At 47.7% G+C, this 16,289-nt stretch overlaps 2 protein-coding genes and 1 long non-coding RNA gene across 28 annotated transcripts in view; 1 reads left to right on the top strand and 2 right to left on the bottom strand.

Annotated features, from left to right (window-relative positions):
- Positions 1–459: 459 nt before the first annotated feature.
- LOC144292785 (uncharacterized) lies at positions 460–10,908 on the bottom strand. The gene is made up of 2 exons (XM_077863971.1): positions 10,623–10,908; positions 460–1,732 (listed from the first exon to the last, which is right to left on the bottom strand). The coding sequence occupies exons 1-2, from the start codon at positions 10,906–10,908 to the stop codon at positions 1,665–1,667; spliced, it is 354 nt and encodes a 117-aa protein (XP_077720097.1). The 3' UTR covers positions 460–1,664.
- ZSCAN1 (zinc finger and SCAN domain containing 1) overlaps positions 10,794–16,289 on the top strand; it is a 24,060-nt gene continuing 18,564 nt past the window's right edge. Inside the window, exons 1-5 of one of the 26 annotated variants that reach the window (XM_077912215.1) lie at positions 10,794–10,945; positions 11,791–11,884; positions 12,021–12,102; positions 12,687–12,736; positions 13,588–14,055. In XM_077912215.1, the coding sequence (XP_077768341.1) occupies positions 13,686–14,055 (370 nt within the window). In that variant the 5' untranslated portion in view covers positions 10,794–10,945; positions 11,791–11,884; positions 12,021–12,102; positions 12,687–12,736; positions 13,588–13,685. The other 25 variants (XM_077912192.1, XM_077912234.1, XM_077912177.1 and 22 more) reach the window with 25 other exon arrangements.
- Positions 12,732–16,289, bottom strand: part of LOC144322389 (uncharacterized) — a 17,541-nt gene continuing 13,983 nt past the window's right edge. Inside the window, exon 3 of the long non-coding RNA XR_013388042.1 lies at positions 12,732–15,079. This is a non-coding gene — a long non-coding RNA (uncharacterized LOC144322389). The remainder of the gene's footprint in view (positions 15,080–16,289) is intronic.

The raw sequence follows: 16,289 nt of genomic DNA, 5'->3' as shown, positions 1-16,289 counted from the left end.
ACCCATTTTAACTACAATATGTAATGCAAAGTACCATTTTCTAACGTAACCAAAATTCCATTATCAAAATTTTAGAAAAAATAACAACTCTTGCACTATTGAATATTCAGTATTCCAACTTAAAAGTATCTCCACTGTTTTAAATGGTTTGAGGGACATCTGAGCGGCTCAGACCATTAAGTGTTAGGACTCCTGATTTCAGCTCAGATCCTGATCTCAGGGTGGTGAGATCCTGGTGAATCTGCCTGGGGCTCCAGGCTCAGCAGAGAGTCTGCTTGAGATCCTCTTTCCCTCTCCCTCTGCCCCTCCCCCCACTCATAAATGCGAGCGTGCTGCTCTCTCCCCGCCTCTCCCTCTAAAATAATTAAATAAATCTTTTTTCAAAAATTAAAATTAAAAAATAGTTTAATTTTTTTAAAAGCAGGATATAACAAAAGGCCACACTTTGGAATATAGTAATTTCCTTTTTTTTTTTTGCTAACAGCTTTATCAAAGTATTCACATACCATAAAAATCACCTTTTTTGTACTGTAGAATTCAGTGGTTTTCATATTCACCTATTTGTGCACCCATTGCCAAAATCAATGTTAGAATATTTCTTCCCTCCAAGAAGAAGAACTGTACTTCTTAGCCTTCACCCACCAATCCGTCCTCCCGCAGCCTTAAGCAACCATGAATTCACTGTCTATGCATTTGCTGGTTTTGGACATTTCATATAAATGAAAGCATACAATACAAGGTCCTTTGTGACAGGCTTCTTGCACTCAGCATAATTTTTCAAGGTTCATCCACATCATAGTTTCAGTAGCTCATTCCTGTATTGCCAAATCACATTCAATTGCATGGATATGGTATATTCTGCTTCCCCAGTCATCAATTGAAGGACACTGAGTTGTTTCCACTTTTTGGCTGCTCTTAACATTTGTGCACAAGTTTTTCTGTGGACTTATATTTTCAATGCTCTTGAATATCTAAAAGTGGATTTACCAGGTTATATGGTCACTCTACGTCTAACCTTCTGGAGAACTTCCGGAGTTTTTTCCACAAGCAGTTGTACTATCTTACATTTCCACCAACAGTGGACAAGGGTTTAAACTTCTTCAACAATACTTGTTATCTTTAATATTGTTATTATGGTTGTTATTATTATTATTACATCTGAGCCTTTTCCAAACTTTCTTATTTTTATTTTTTTAAGTTTATTTATTTAAGTTTATTTAACTAATCTCTATGCCCAGTGTGGGGCTTGAACTCACATCCCTGAGATCAAGATTCTCTTGATTCCATTCTCTTCCAACTGAGCCAGCCAGGCACCCCTCAAACCTTTTTATTTGTGAAGATTTTCAACAATGCCTACAAAGAGAATAGTAAGTGACCGACCATCCATTGTTCAACATCTTGATCTAGCAGTTGTTAATATTTTGCTCTATGTACTTCATCTCTCAATTGTTTAAGTTTCTTTCAAGCCAGAGAAAAATAATGAGCCCAAATCCGGTGGTACCAACGTCTTCAGTGAGGACTTACTCATGAGGCTCTGTTCAAGATGCTTTCTCTGGGGTTCCTCACTGTGCCTTTCCCACTAAGTCCAGTATCCATGCCTTAACCAGGCTAGAATATTCTGCTCAGGCTTCAGCAGGATGATGCAGCACTTGGGACTGAAGATGCTATCCAGAAGCCCTGCAGTGGGGGCCAGGATGAAGATCCCCACAGCCACAGTAGCCTTCTCCAGGAGCTGTGGAAGGAACAAGGGGCAAAAAAGCCTTCGAGATGCTGCAGGATACAGCATCAAGGAACTTGATCTTGTTGAAGGCATCAGGCAAACCTCTGGCCAGGAAGGCCAAAGAGAAACCAGTTACATGGAGGGAGAATCCCATGGGCTCTCTATGTATTCCATTTATTGATTCATTCATTTATTCTTCTTTTTTTTTAGCTTTACTGAAGTATAACTGACAAATTATAAGATATCTGAAATATACATCATGATGATTTAATACATGTATACATTGTGAAATACATTGTGAAAGGGCTCCTCCCATCGAGTTAATTAACACATCCATCCCCTCACATATTTAATTTTCTTTTCTTTTTTTTTTTATGATAGTCACACAGAGAGAGAGAGAGAGAGAGGCAGAGACATAGGCAGAGGGAGAAGCAGGCTCCATGCACCGGGAGCCCGACGTGGGATTCAATCCCAGGTCTCCAGGATCGCGCCCTGGGCCAAAGGCAGGCGCCAAACCGCTGCGCCACCCAGGGATTCCCATATTTTTTTTTGTAAGAACATTTAAATTCTATTCTCTTAGGAAATTTCAGTTATACAATGTTATCAACTATATTCACCATGTTATACATATTGGATCCTCTACTGACTGACTTGTGAACTGTTTGTAGTCACCAATGCCCAGGTGGGCCACATTAGCCTCTGAGGCACATCCTCACTATATTTGGTTGAGTTTTTTTTTTTTTTTTTTTTAGATTTTTATTTATTTCAGAGAGAGAGCACAAGGAGAGGAGCAGAGGGAGAGGGAGAAGCAGACCCTCACTGAGCAGAGAGCCTGAAGTGAGACTCCATCCCAGGACCCCAGGATCATGACCTAAGCCAAAGGCAGACACTTAACTGACTGAGCCAGGTGCCCCTTTAAGGGTTTTTTAAATGGTTCATTTTTTATAGTTAATTTTTGGAAGTAGTAGTAATTGTTCTTATTAGCAGTAGTTTTGGGCTGAATTAGGTTCCCCCCAAATTTGTATGTTGAATTCCTACCCCAGTATCTCAGAATGTGTCTACATTTGGAGACAGGGCCTTTAAAGAGGTAATTAAAGTAAAATGAGGCCATCAGAGTGGGCCCTAAATCCAATGTGACCAGTGTCTTTACATGAAGAGGAGATCAGGACACACATACACATGGAAGGATGACCATGTGAGGACACAGGGAGAAGATGGCCACCTACAAGCAAAGGAGAGAGGCCTTGGGAAAAACCAACCCTGCTGATACCTGAATCTTGAACTTCTAGCCTCCAGAAATATGAAAAAAAATAAATCTCTGTTGTGTGAGCCCCCTAGTCTGTGGTATTTTGTTGTGGTGGCCCCAGATGCCTAAGATGGCAAGTTTTACCAATCCTGCCACACTTCCTTGGAAGATTTTTTTTTTTTTTAAGATTTTATTTATTGGGCAGCCCGGGTGGCTCAGCGGTTTAGCGCCGCCTTCCCCCCAGGGGCTGATCCTGGAGACCCAGGATCGGGTCCCACATCAGGCTCCCTGCATGGAGCCTGCTTCTCCCTCTGCTTGTTCTCTGCCTCTCTCTCTAAATCTCTCTGTGTCTGTCATGGATAAATATTTTTAAAAAAAGATTTTATTTATTTATTCATGAGAGACACAGAGAGAGAGAGGCAGAAACACGGGCAGAGGGAGAAGCAGGCCCCATGCAGGGAGCCCGATGGACTCCATCCCGGGTCTCCAGGATCACGCCCTGGACTGAAGGCGGCAATAAACCGCTGAGCCATCTGGGCTACCTGAACGATTATTTTAAATCACTGCTCTGAACCACAATGACAGAGCTGGTGAGGATGAGCATGGTGGGAGGCAGAATAATGCTTTTACCCTAAAATCTCCAGACTCAATCCCTGGAACTTGTGAATATATTACCTCACATGGCAAGAGAAACTTTTCAGATAGGATTCAATTAAGGATCTTGAAATGGGAAGATTATCTTGGACTGTCCAGATGAATCCAAAGCCATCACATGAGCCCTTAAAAGTGGGAAAAGAAGGAAGAAGGATTGGACAGAGAAACATGACTGGAAAAGGTGGGAGAGATTTGAAGCATGACAGGGACTGAACTCACCACTGTTGACTTTGAAAATGGAGGGAGACCTTGTGGTAGGGAATGGGACCTTCTGGCTGACAACCCAGAGAAAATGGTGTCCTCAATCCTACAACTGCAAGGAGCTGATTCCTGCCAACAACCCAAAGGAACTGGGAAGCAGATTCTTCCCCTAGAGCAAAGACATGGCCCTCCAGACACCTTAGTTATAATGAAGTCAGACTGGAGAGGCACCACAGATTCAGCAAATGAAATAAGCTCTCAGGTAGGTCTGATGGTGGCAAGCCTGGTAACAACTGTGGGCAGTGGTGCCCTCTAGTTTCTCTGAGGCACCTGTGTAAAGAACACAGGTGCTCACCTCCCCACTCCACAACCTCCCCTTGGAGGGCTAGTGGGTCTACTCAGGACTCGCAATAGAATGGTCTGACTCCCTGACCCTACCTCCCACCTCCGGCAAGAGTCATGGAGAGGGAAGCTAGGGGCGAGAATGCCTTTGAGAAAAATGTTGGAGTGCTGGGTCTGCCTCCCCAGAGGGAGAGCAGTGTCCTGCCCTCTCAGGCCAACCTTAAGGGACTTCATGAGAATCCTCTGAAAGTTCAGCTTGCCCCTGGGTTTGAGAGGGCCAGAACTAGGAGCCTGATGTCACTTGGAAAACCTGAAGGCCGACAATGACTGGAGGCGAAGGACAATGAGGTTGCAGTGGAGGGAGTCACGTGTCTGGCTTCAGGGGTGTCTGGGAGCCAGAGCAGACACCTGGACACACCTGCCCTAAGATGGCAAGTGACTATGTCAAGAAACAAAATTTTCTCCAATATTTTCATTTTTGATGGTAAGTAAAATGCCTTTCCTCCCCTCAGAGAAGGATCTGGTTATGGACAAACAACATAGCTGATGTATCAGGCCCAATTTAGAGCTCTGGCCACCTTCTGCATCAAGTAGTTTTTGGACAACAGGCCTCTGAGTTCCCTTCTGGTTTTAATTCACCGGGACAGGGGTGATCCGTGCATCCGGGCCACTCATCTGGAGCTCCTCCTTCATCAAGTAGGACATGATTCCATCCCCTGAGGAGGCTTGTGGGTCAAAAACATCTATGTGGACAGAGGAACAGGTCTTTGACAGTTTTCTGCACTTGAAAAATGTCAAATTCTAACTGTGTTCATTAACATCAAAGGCAATCTCTATCCATTGAGGGTCTTGAAATGCATCTTCCTGAGAGGATGGAGAAGCCAAGGGAAGGGAGGGTGATGTCATAGATAGGACAGGGACCATCCATAGCTCTATCCAAACTGTCACAGGCCAATGACTCTGTGACCCAGGTGACTTTCCCAGCAAGGCCAAGTTATCCCCAAGACCCATGAAAAAATATTTTAATTTTACCACTTGTAAAATCAGAAGAAAAAAATGGATAAAGTTATAATAAATATGTAATAATGAATGCAACCTGGATTGTGTTTGCCTTGATAGCAAGGCAGTAGTAAAATATGATTTTTAATATTTTTTTAAAGGAGGAAAGGACCAGGACACCTGGGTGGCTCAGTCAGTTAAGCATCTGCCTTCAGGGCAGCCTGGGTGGCTCAGCGGTTTAGTGCCGCCTCCAGCTCAGGTCGTGATCCTGGAGTCCGAGGATCGTGTCCCACATCGGGCTTCCTGCATGGAGCCTGCTTCTCCCTCTGCCTGTGTCTCTGCCTCTCTCTCTCTGTCTCTCATGAATAAATAAATAAAATAAAATCTTTAAAAAAAAAAAAAAAAGGTATCTGCCTTCAGATCAGGTCATGATCCCGGGGTCCTGGGATGGAGTCCTGAGTCCCTCACCAGGCTCCCTGCTCAGTGGAGAGTCTGCTTCTTCCTCTTCTGCTGCTCCCCCTGCTCCTCTGCGGGCTCTCTCAAATGAATACATAAAATCTTTAAAAATGCATAAATAAATATTTTTGAAAAGAGAAAGGACCCACAAAAGTCATAGTGAAGCTCTGGTACCAGGGACTGTGGCCACAGACTACCTTCCTCAGCCTCATTACCCCCCAGCAGAGTCCAAACCCCATCAGGCCTACACAGACCCGCCTCCGCTGGATTGCAATCCTGTGTCTCCCATGCCCCCTCTGCCCTAGCCATGTGGTTACTCTTGCCCATTCTCTCTGAAGAGCCCCAACTCTGTCCTGCCTTCCAGGCTTGGGCAGAGTGCAAATCCTGCTCTCAGCCCTTCTCCAACTCATCCACACTTTGCTCTGTCACCTACCAGAGGGCAGTAATAAAATCAGTGATAAATATGGTATACTGTGTTAATGTAAAGGTGCTCTGGTCTCAGTGGCTCAGCTGATGGGCCACCTTCTCCACCAACTGAAGGCAAAGGTTGAGAAAACCCAGTAGGAATTCTGTCTCCCACTGGATTCTGGGCCCTCTGTACACCTCTTACTTGCCCTTAACCTCTTCTCCTCCACAAGAGACTTCCTTCTGTAGAGGAAAGTCAATAAAACAAGTCAACACAAATGTAATCTAAAAAGTAAAAGGTGTCAGGAAGAACATAAGCAGAGAGGACTTGAGAGAGCTATCTGAGGCTGTTTTAGTTGAGGTGGGCGGGGAAGCCTCTTTGAGGAGCTGATGTTAGAGCTGAGGCCCCATCTGTCATCTGGGGGAAGGATATTCCAGATAAGGCAAAGACTCAACCATGTAATTCAGGGGTCAATGAACCACAGCCTGGAGGCTAAATCTGGCTTTCTGCCTCTTGATAAAGTTTCTTGGAGGGGTGCCTGGCTGACCGCTCAGTTGTTAGAGCATGCAACTCTCAACCTCAGGGTCATGAGTTTGAGCCCACATTAAAAAAAAAAAAAAAAAGTTTTACCGGAGTACAGCCAACCATGTCTTTCTATATATTCTTTCTGAATGCTTTCATGCTACAACTGCAGAGCTGAGCAGCTGCAACAGAGACCATATGGCCAACGATACCAAAAACATTCACTACTCGGCCCTTTGCAGAAAAAATGTTCTGGCCTCTGTTGTAGAGATTTTTTCACTGGTGCAAAATAATCCACTATGTGAATAGAGCACAATGCATCCCTTCTTCTCCAGTAGGTGTCTGGCCTGAGCATCCCTAAGTGGGAAGATGTTAGGCCTGGGGTGTGCAGATGTTCAACTGAACTAGAAGAGGCCAAAATGTTTTCCAAAACTCAAATATCCACAAATATTTCCTACAAAAAGTTTTAATATTTTGTGTTTGGCTTCAAGTCACAGATACACCTGGAGTTGATTTTTGAGTGTCATACAGCCACATTAGATCTTCCTACAGCCCCAATAGCTCTGCTTCTTTTTATTTTTAAATATTTTATTTCTTTATTCATGAGAGACACAGAGAGAGAGGCAAAGACATAGGCAGAGGGAGAAGCAGGCTTCCTGCAGCCTGATGTAGGTCTAGATCCCAGGACCCCTGGATCATGACCTGAGCCAAAGGCAGATGCTCAACCACTGAGCCACCCAGGCATCCCTGCTTCTTTTTAATAACATTTTTTATTGATGTATAATTCACACAGCATAAAACTCAACCATTTAAAGTACATAGTTCAGGGCAGTCCCAGTGGCGCAGCAGTTTGGCGCCGCCTGCAGCCCGGGGTGTGATCCTGGAGACCTGGGATCGAGTCCCACATCAGGCTTCCTGCATGGAGCCTGCTTCTTTCTCTGCCTGTGTCTCTGCCTCTCTCTTGCTCTCTCTGAATGAATACATAAATAAATCTTTAAAAAAAAAAGTACATATTTCAGTACTTTTTAGTTTATTCACAGGGTTGTGAAACCATCACCACTAATTCCAGAACATTTTCATTACCCTCAAAAGAAACCTCATGTGTATTAGCTGCACTTTCCATTCCTCCTCCTTCCAGCCCCTGGTAATCACAACAGTTTGGCTTCTAGCTAACTTACTTTTTAAATTGAGATTTACCTCAGTGCCATTTGGAACAAAAGTTTCTGCTGCTTACAAAATGTTTGGAGAGGGGATCCCTGAGTGGCTCAGTGGTTTAGCACCTGCCTTCCACCCAGGGCATGATACTGGAGTCCCAAGATCAAGTCCCAGGATCAAGTCCCAGGATCAAGTCCTCCACTGGGCTCCCTGAATGGAGCCTGCTTCTCCCTCTGCCAGTATCTCTGCCTTTCTCTCTGTGTGTGTCTCTCATGAATAAATAAATAAAATCTTAAAAAAAAAAAAAAAAAAGTTTGAAGACCTTTGTCTGGTACCAGACTGCCTCCCAGTGGATCTAGCATTCAAGTTGCCTAAAGATGATGCCTTTGGGATCCCTGGGTGGCGCAGCGGTTTGGCGCCTGCCTTTGGCCCGGGGCGCGATCCTGGAGACCCGGGATCGAATCCCACATCGGGCTCCCGGTGCATGGAGCCTGCTTCTCCCTCTGCCTGTGTCTCTGCCTCTCTCTCTCTCACTGTGTGCCTATCATAAATAAATTAAAAAAAAAAAAAAAAAGATGATGCCTTTCACTCTGGCTCTAGAAACAAACTAAGTAAATGTCCTCTCAATAGCAATTTCCTAGGGTTCCTAGCAGTTATAAATGAATAAATAAGGCCAAAACATCAGGCCAATTTCAGCTACTAAGAAAATGAGCCAGGGAACTCAGTCACTATAAGTGCATAAATTACAAGATGAAGAATAAGCCCTCAGCACTTGGATTTTATTTTCCCATCTGTGGCTTCTGCACACAGCAAGCACTTGCTTGAATACCATACTCAGGGACCAGCAGCTAAGGGGAGAGGAGATGGAGGCAGAACCCTGACCACCCAGCTAGGTAGCCCCCTGAAAGTTTCTAATTCTATGCGTAGTTTTATTTTCTCTAAGGCACACTGCCAGCAAGCATCTGCTTTACTTGTTTACTGGTGTGTAAACTGCGAGCCCTCCAAGTCCAAAGTCCCAAGTCCCATCAGTCCTGCTCACTGATATGCTCCCTCATTCCCCATTGCTGTCCAGTGGATAAAGAGCATTCAATCCTAGGCTCCTGGAGCCTTGGTGTCCATCGAAAGATGAATGGATAAAGAAGATGTGGTTTATGTATACAATGGAATATTACTCAGCCATTAGAAACGACAAATACCCACCATTTGCTTCAATGTGGATGGAACTGGAGGGTATTATGCTGAGTGAAGTAAGTCAATCGGAGAAGGACAAACAGTGTATGTTTTCATTCATTTGGGGAATATAAATAACAGTGAAAGGGAATATAAGGGAAGGGAGAAGAAAAAGACTCCTAACTCGGGGAAATGAACTAGGGGTGGTGGAAGGGGAGGAGGGCGGGGGGTGGGGGTGAATGGGTGACGGGCACTGAGGGGGGCACTTGACGGGATGAGCACTGGGTGTTATTCTGTATGTTGGTAAATTGAACACCAATAAAAAATTAATTTATTTTAAAAAAAATCCTAGGCTCCTGGAAGTGCAGTTCGCATCTCCTTTGTTAGGTCCCCAGTCCAACTCACATCCTCTTGCTATCCCATCTCAGCATTGGGTAGCTGCAGCCACCCTGTGCCCAGCCCTGGAGCTGTGAAACCTCCTTGAATTGTTATCTTACCCTCAATCTGAATTTCAAAAAAATAATAACTTCAATCCAAACATGCTATTGTAATGTGCTTATACTAAAATACAGCATTAGTATTTAGAAGAGTATTTAGAATTATAATTTAAATATGTCCCAAATACACTATTGAGACAAATAATAATAAAATAGTTTGTAATTAATTAATTAAATTTTAATTAAAATAGTATTTAGTATTATTATTTAGTATAAGTATATCCCAAATGTGCTAGTGGGATATAGTTATACTAAAAAAACTATTCATCTGAAATTCAAATTTAACTAGGAGCTGTCCCGTATTTTTGCTAAATTTGGCAACCCTACTCTGACACATACATGTATCAAAAATTAGTTACGCTAAATATATAGTAAAAGGCTTTTTTTTTTTAAGATTTTATTTATTCATGAGAGATACACACAGAGAGGCAGAGATACAGGCGGAGGGAGAAACAAGCTCCATGTAGGAAGCCGGAGGTGGGACTCCATCCCAGGACTCCAGGATCAGGCCCCCAGCCGAAGGCGTCGCCAAACCACCGAGCCACCAGGACTGCCCAGTAAAAGGCTTTTAAAAATGTAATACATAGAGATACACTTATTCCAAAAAACTATTTTTTGCTTACCTGGAATTTAAATTTAAGTGGGCATCTTGCATTTTTATTTACTAGATCTGGCAACCGTACTGTGGACATAGCTACTCTGAGAATTACGAGTACTACTATGAATATATTTCCTAAGTTTTAAAAAATACACTAAATATGAGACACACTAATACTAAAAAACCTTGTTATGAAATTCAAGTCTAGCTGTGGCTCTTGTATTATTTATTGGCTAAACCTGGCCATTCCTATTCTAGGACATACTCCATTAAAATAGACCTATCTTAAACTTTTTTTTTAAAGATTTTATTTATTTATTCATGAGAGACACACAGAGAGAGAAAGAGAGGCAGAGACACAGGCAGAGGGAGAAGCAGGCTCCACGCAGGGAGCCCGACGTGGGACTCGATCCCAGCACCCCGGGATCACGCCCTGGGCCGAAGGCAGACGCTGAACCACTGAGCCACTCAGGCGTCCCTAAAATAGACATATCTTAAAATACGTTAACATAGTCAATGTGAGACTGTTCTGTAGTAAAGCAGACACACACACACGCACTGTAAACGACGAATTTCCGGCCTGAGGCCGGCCAGCTCCCACAAAGCCAGGGCCTTACAGCAGCGCTCAGGCAGCCGCACCCACTCTCCTTCCTTACCCGGCTCCGACGCGGCGTGCCCCTTTGCCATGGCGACCGAAGCAGTCCGGGGTAATTCGGAGGCACTGCGGGGGCGAAGGACCATCCCAGGCCGCTTCCGATTGGCCAGCGAAGCCCGGTCTTTACTACTCCGCCCCCGCGCCGGGGAGTCCCGCGACGCGTGACGCTCGGAGCGACACTGCGCGGCTCTCTGGGCCAATGGCGGACTCCCGCGGCGCGCGGGGTTCTGGGAGTTGTAGTCCGCGCGGCAGCGGCTGGACTCGCTCGCCTGCTGAGGCGCCGCCATGATGGAGCGGCCCTGGCCGGAGCGGAGCCCGCGCGCGGTGAGTCCGCCGCGGCCCGTCCGGCCGTCCCGCCGTCCCGCCGCTTGTCCCTCGCCCGTCAGTGCCTTCGTCGGGCTTGGCCAGCCGGGGGAAGAGACCGTGGGGGCGGGCCAAGGGCGCCAGAGTCGACGGGCGCTGGCCGGGATCGCGTTAGAGGAAGCGCGGGTGGAGACGAATCCGGGCTCGGGCAGGAGGCGCATCCCGAGGCCAGCGGCGGGGCCGAGCCGGGTCAGGGAAGCCGTCGCGGGGCCCCAAGGTCCCTGGGGATGAGGGAGACGGGCGAGCCTCGCAGGCCACGCGGGGGGACTGAGGTGGAGGTGGGCAGGGGCCCGGGGCGCGCTGTCCAGCTTGGCGGCATCTCCCCTCGCTGTCAGCCGTGGCAGGAAACCTCTCCACCCACGCTTTTCGACTCCAGACCCCACCCCAGGCCTTTCCCAGCCTCCCCACCCCACCCCGCCCCAATCCGGCCGCCAGAACCTGACCCAGTGTCAGTGGCACATCTCGGTGTCATCCGCAGGTAAGCCTGTCCTGTCCACGTGGCTTTGAGTCCTGCCAGTGACACTCAGAGACCCCCTAGCATCAATCCAGGTTACCCCCAGAATGGATCTCCAGAACCCCGAAACCACGGCATGTAGGCTTCAAGCCCTACCGTCCCCCCAACACACACACACAACTTCCCGGCGTCCTCATCAGCCAGGGGTCCACATTTGGTCCAGACCCCACAGGAGGGCATCGTTCCCCCAACTTGGGCCTCAGACACCGCCGTAGCCTTAGGTGCCTTCAACTAGGAGTCCCCCTTGGCCCCTTCTAAATCCCCCCCATCATCTCAGCTTCTCCTCACATAGACTTCATCCCAGGACCCTGGAGGGTGCTGAGGGGCTGCAGTTCTTCACCCTGGAGTCTGCCTGGGGCGCACTTCCCTGCTCACCGGAGAGAAGGGTAAGGTCTGAGATCCCAGAGCACGAGGACTGCTTGAATCCGTGGAGCTGCCAAACGAGCCCTTTTACTTTTTCAGAAATACACATGTGAAAGTGTTACTACAGCATAAGAGTATTTTTGCCTGTGATCTCAGCAGGAGTGAAGGAGCTTGTAAATGCCCAGTCAGGCCAGCGGAATCAAGAAGCAGGCGGGAAGACTGCTGGCAGGGCACAGCCCTCGTGAGTCACCCTCCCTGCTTTTGTACACCTTTCCTTTCTTCCTGATTGTAAAACCCACACACGTGCACATGAAAAGTTCTCCAGAGGATCAAGAAGCAAAAAGTCACATGGAATACTCCTCCACTTTTCACTTGTCATAAGCATTTCCCATGTCATTAAAAATCCTTCCTAAATGTTTTTGTTCTTTTTTTTTTTTTTTCATGTTGAAGGTCACACATGATCAAAATACCATTTAGGGGAGATTAAGAGAAGTATAAAGAACATAGCATATGGCTGGCTACCTTGGGCCTCTCCCAGTGGCCCTTTTTGGGACCCTCATATATCATTTCACATCCCACTTTCCCCTGTACCTCATATCATCCATATGTCATGTGTGCTTCCCTTGCGCATGTTATGTTACTGTGTATTTTGCAGTCAAATTCTCACCATGTGATGGGAGGGTAATTGATCTTACCAAACTTAACTGTTGGGCACCTTTGTTGTGATTCTTGGTGCCTAAATCTTTGTCCCAATTGCAGATAAATTCCACAGCATGCGAACTTCCAGAATGATCTTGATATACAAGCTGCCACTTTGCTTTCCAGAAAGGTCGTGCCAGTTTGTACCTTCACTACTGGATCAGCACAGAGTACAAGTATAGAAAAAAATCTCATTTTAATTTTTACAACTTTAACATTTTCAAAATTTTCTTCAGTTATATGTTCAGCGTAGGAAGCTTGGAAAACGCACAAAATGCTATTTTTTTCCACTGCCCTTCCCACTTTCCCTCTGCTTTTAAAGTCTCTACCCCCTTGTCCTCAACTACCTCCTCCTTCAGTCTTAACTTGGTAGAAAAGGCAAGAAAGACAGCATAGCCAGGCAGAGGGCCTCTATTGCACTATTACATAGCATATCTGGCTGGGTCTAGTTCCTTATTTCAAGTGCTCAGGAGCCACATAATACAGCTGGTGGCTACCAAACTGGATGATATAGATGGAGAGCATTTCCGACCCCATAGGAAGTTCTGCTGGACAGTGCTGGTTACTCCACCAAGGCAGGAATCCTATTCCCTTGGATGCTCAGGAAACTGTTAATGACTAAATAAATGAAGGAGGGAGATGTACACTAAGCTAAGTAAGGAAATGAGATCTGTTCCCGATCAGGTAAGAGTCATGAAGACAGCACAGTGAAGATGAGATAAGTGTGACAGCCTGAGCCAGAGCATGGTGGCATCCTGCTGTGGTAACAGCTGAGGTGGGATCAACATCAGAGAGGAGTATGGGTGGGAACAGTGGGTAAGACTCTGTGGTGACCAGTTCCTCGTCTTCAACACAATGTAGCCCATGAGGGTCATATGGAAGATTAGGTCAGAATGAGATGGGGAGGGCTCAGGTCAGCAACTTGTAACTGGGGGTCAGGGCAAGGAGGTGGGGAGCTGAGGGGAGTCCTGAGCAAGGTGGTGGCCACCATCTGATGTGGCCACTTTGCGCCTGCCCCTCTCTGCAGGCCCCTGACTGCTGACTGCATCTGCCTGCTGCTACCTGTGTTTGGAGCTGCTGGGACTGTCCTGGGATCCAGCCTGCTTGCCCTCTGAGGCCGGAGAGATGCTCCCATTGGCCAAAGCCCTTGCCTCCCCCAGGAGTCCCCAGACCTCAGCCCTGGGGGAGCAGGACAGGGCTTCTCAGCTGGCCAGCCCCGGGGATGCTGAGGCCTGGCGCCTGCGTTTCCGACAGTTCCAGTACCGCGTGGCAGGTGGGCCACACCGTGCACTGGGCCAGCTCTGGATGCTGTGCCGCCAGTGGCTGCGGCCTGAGGCGCACTCCAAGGAGCAAATGCTGGAGTTGCTGGTGCTGGAGCAGTTCCTGGGTGCGCTGCCCAGCAAGATGAGGACCTGGGTGCAGTCGCAGGGTCCTCGCACCTGCAGAGAGGCCGCTAGCCTGGTGGAGGACCTCACACAGATGTCGCAGCAGGAAGGTGAGGGGACGGGCCTCACCCCTAAGAGCGAGTGGCTGCCGGTTGGGGGGAGCAGATGCCGGGTTTGGGTTCTGGCCAGTGACTCCGTGGCCCGGTGCCCAGGATGGCGCTTCTTTTTCCTTTTGGACTCAGAGTGTCGCATCCACCCAGCCCTGCTCCCACCCCCCCCACACACACCCGCTCCTGTCCCGTTCCCTCTCCCGATCAGCAGCGCCCAGGCCATCCGAGCAAACCTCTTCCCTGCACATGTCCTGCCAGTGCACATTGTCTTCTCACACACCTGTGTTTTTGTTGTACATAAATGTCATTGTGCTGCACGTCTCTGTCTGCCTCACTTCTCTCGCTCAGTTGGTAATTGAGGATTTCTCCATTTTACCATGTGTCCATCTGGCCTGTGGCTTTGCATTTGTCTGCTCTCCCTCAGGAGGACCCCAAATGAGGTGCTGTGGACCACGCCCCCCACCCCAGGCCCTGTCCAGAAATCCCAGAGCTTGCCCGTTTCTCTCCTGCATCTAGTCCCAGAGGCCCAGGGGCCAGTTGTGGGGACTCATGCCTGGGTCTGCAGCTGTCACAGAACAGGTGTTGGTGAGAACTCAACAGAGGAGTCTTGTGTAGCTTCAGGGTCTGCAGGCAGAGCTGACACTGCCTCTCTACTTTGGCTCCCCTCTCTCCTTCAGGGGCTCTGTCCTCATGCCTTCTTGCCCCTGTAACCCTGTGTAGAACTGCCATCTCCCCAGGCTCCCTCACTCCTAGTAATGTCAACAGAAGTGCAGACCCCCATCATAACATCTGTAGGAGGTCAACCCTCAGGGCCTGGCTTGGGTGCTGTGATCAGAATGTCTTCAGGCCCTAGCTGCAGAAAAGCCTTGAAGTCTAAAGAAAGTTTTCTCAGGTCTCCATACTGCCCGCAGGGAAGCTGGCCAACATTCCCAGGAAAGTTTTGCATGTCACATTTTGCAAAGGCAAGAGCATTGTCCAAGTTGGAAGGCACTGGATGGCATCATGGAGTCTTGTTCCCAGGTTCCTGTGGAATCATGAAGACGTGCAAGGCAGATAAAGTGGCTCTTGGAACTCACTGTTCCAGGGACTAAGGGGCCCACAAGTTTTTACATCTGGCCCTTGGTGGACCCATGCACACCCTAGAGCCTCAAGTTAGGAGGCCCAGGCTGGCATTAATGCTTCACTGTTGCCATCTTGAGGTTCCCTATCATTTTTTAGCAAAGGGATCTTGTACGTGTTTTACATTGGGCCAACTTGTGGTCCTGTGGACAGTGAGGCAGTTGGAGCAGCAGGTGACTGGACCTGATGAGGCATCTCTACCTCTCACATGAATGCCTGGAAGTCAGGGACACAAGCAGGAGGCATCTGCATGCTGCTCCCTCAAGATTGGGCTTCATTCCTCGGGAAGGAAAGCTCCCAGGGGGTGAGGAGTGGGAAGGGGTAGGATGAGATGTGCACTGAGGGAAGGAAGCCTGGGGCTTGGCTAGAGCAGGGCTGTGGGCCAGGTGCCTGAAGCCCAGATAGAATCCAGCAGGAGCCTGGCTCTCTTCTTTTCTGGGTGGCCCTCTGGAGTCACTATGGTGCAAGCGCAGGGGGAAGATAGACCCAATATTTCCACTTGGAAGTCCCTGATGGCTGGTGTCTGGGAAAAAAACTGAATAGGTCTCTTAGTCCATGATATATCCCTCCCTCCGGCCCAGCATTGAACCTGGGTGCCAAGGAGTGTTGTGATCACTACAGCCTATTTATTGATAGTGATGCTCTTGGGCACAAGAGGGAGAGTACTGGGAGAGAGAGTGTACACCTGGGGCTCTACCTTTATTGGTCCTGACTATGGTCTCCGAGGTATACTCTTTATTGGCTAACTTAAAGCAGAAGAGTGGAAATTAGGATGTGAGAAGGGAGAATTCGGTCACCCAAACTGTCAGTTATCAAGACCACCCAAGGCTTCCTGAATGAGGGACCTCCATGAGTGGGGGCAGCCCAATTCCTTATCTTTTTTTTTTAAGATTTTATTTATTTATTCATAAAAGACACAGAAAGAGAGAGAGAGAGGCAGAGACACAGGCAGAGGGAGAAGCAGGCTTCATGCAGGGAGCCTGATGTGGGACTCGATCCCAGGACTCCAGGATCATGCCCCTGGGCCGAAGGCAGGTGCTAAACCGCTGGGCCACCCAGGGATCCCCTTATCTGTTGTTGTTTTTTTTTTTTTTTCGTGTGTGTGTGTGTGTGTG

This window comes from Canis aureus, chromosome 1, assembly GCF_053574225.1.
Source record: "Canis aureus isolate CA01 chromosome 1, VMU_Caureus_v.1.0, whole genome shotgun sequence".
Classification (NCBI taxonomy): Eukaryota; Metazoa; Chordata; class Mammalia; order Carnivora; family Canidae; genus Canis; species Canis aureus.
Note: the sequence above shows the minus strand (reverse complement) of the source record. Positions and strands in the feature narration are given on the sequence as shown.

Bases quoted from the DNA above. Each gene is read 5' to 3' on its own strand.
- LOC144292785 (XM_077863971.1), bottom strand. From the start codon at position 10,908: ATGGCGGCGCCTCAGCAGGCGAGCGAGTCCAGCCGCTGCCGCGCGGAC. The intron at 1,733-10,622 runs GTAAGGAAGGAG...TTCCTTCCACAG, and splicing joins GCACGCCGCGTCGGAGCCGG to CTCCTGGAGAAGGCTACTGT.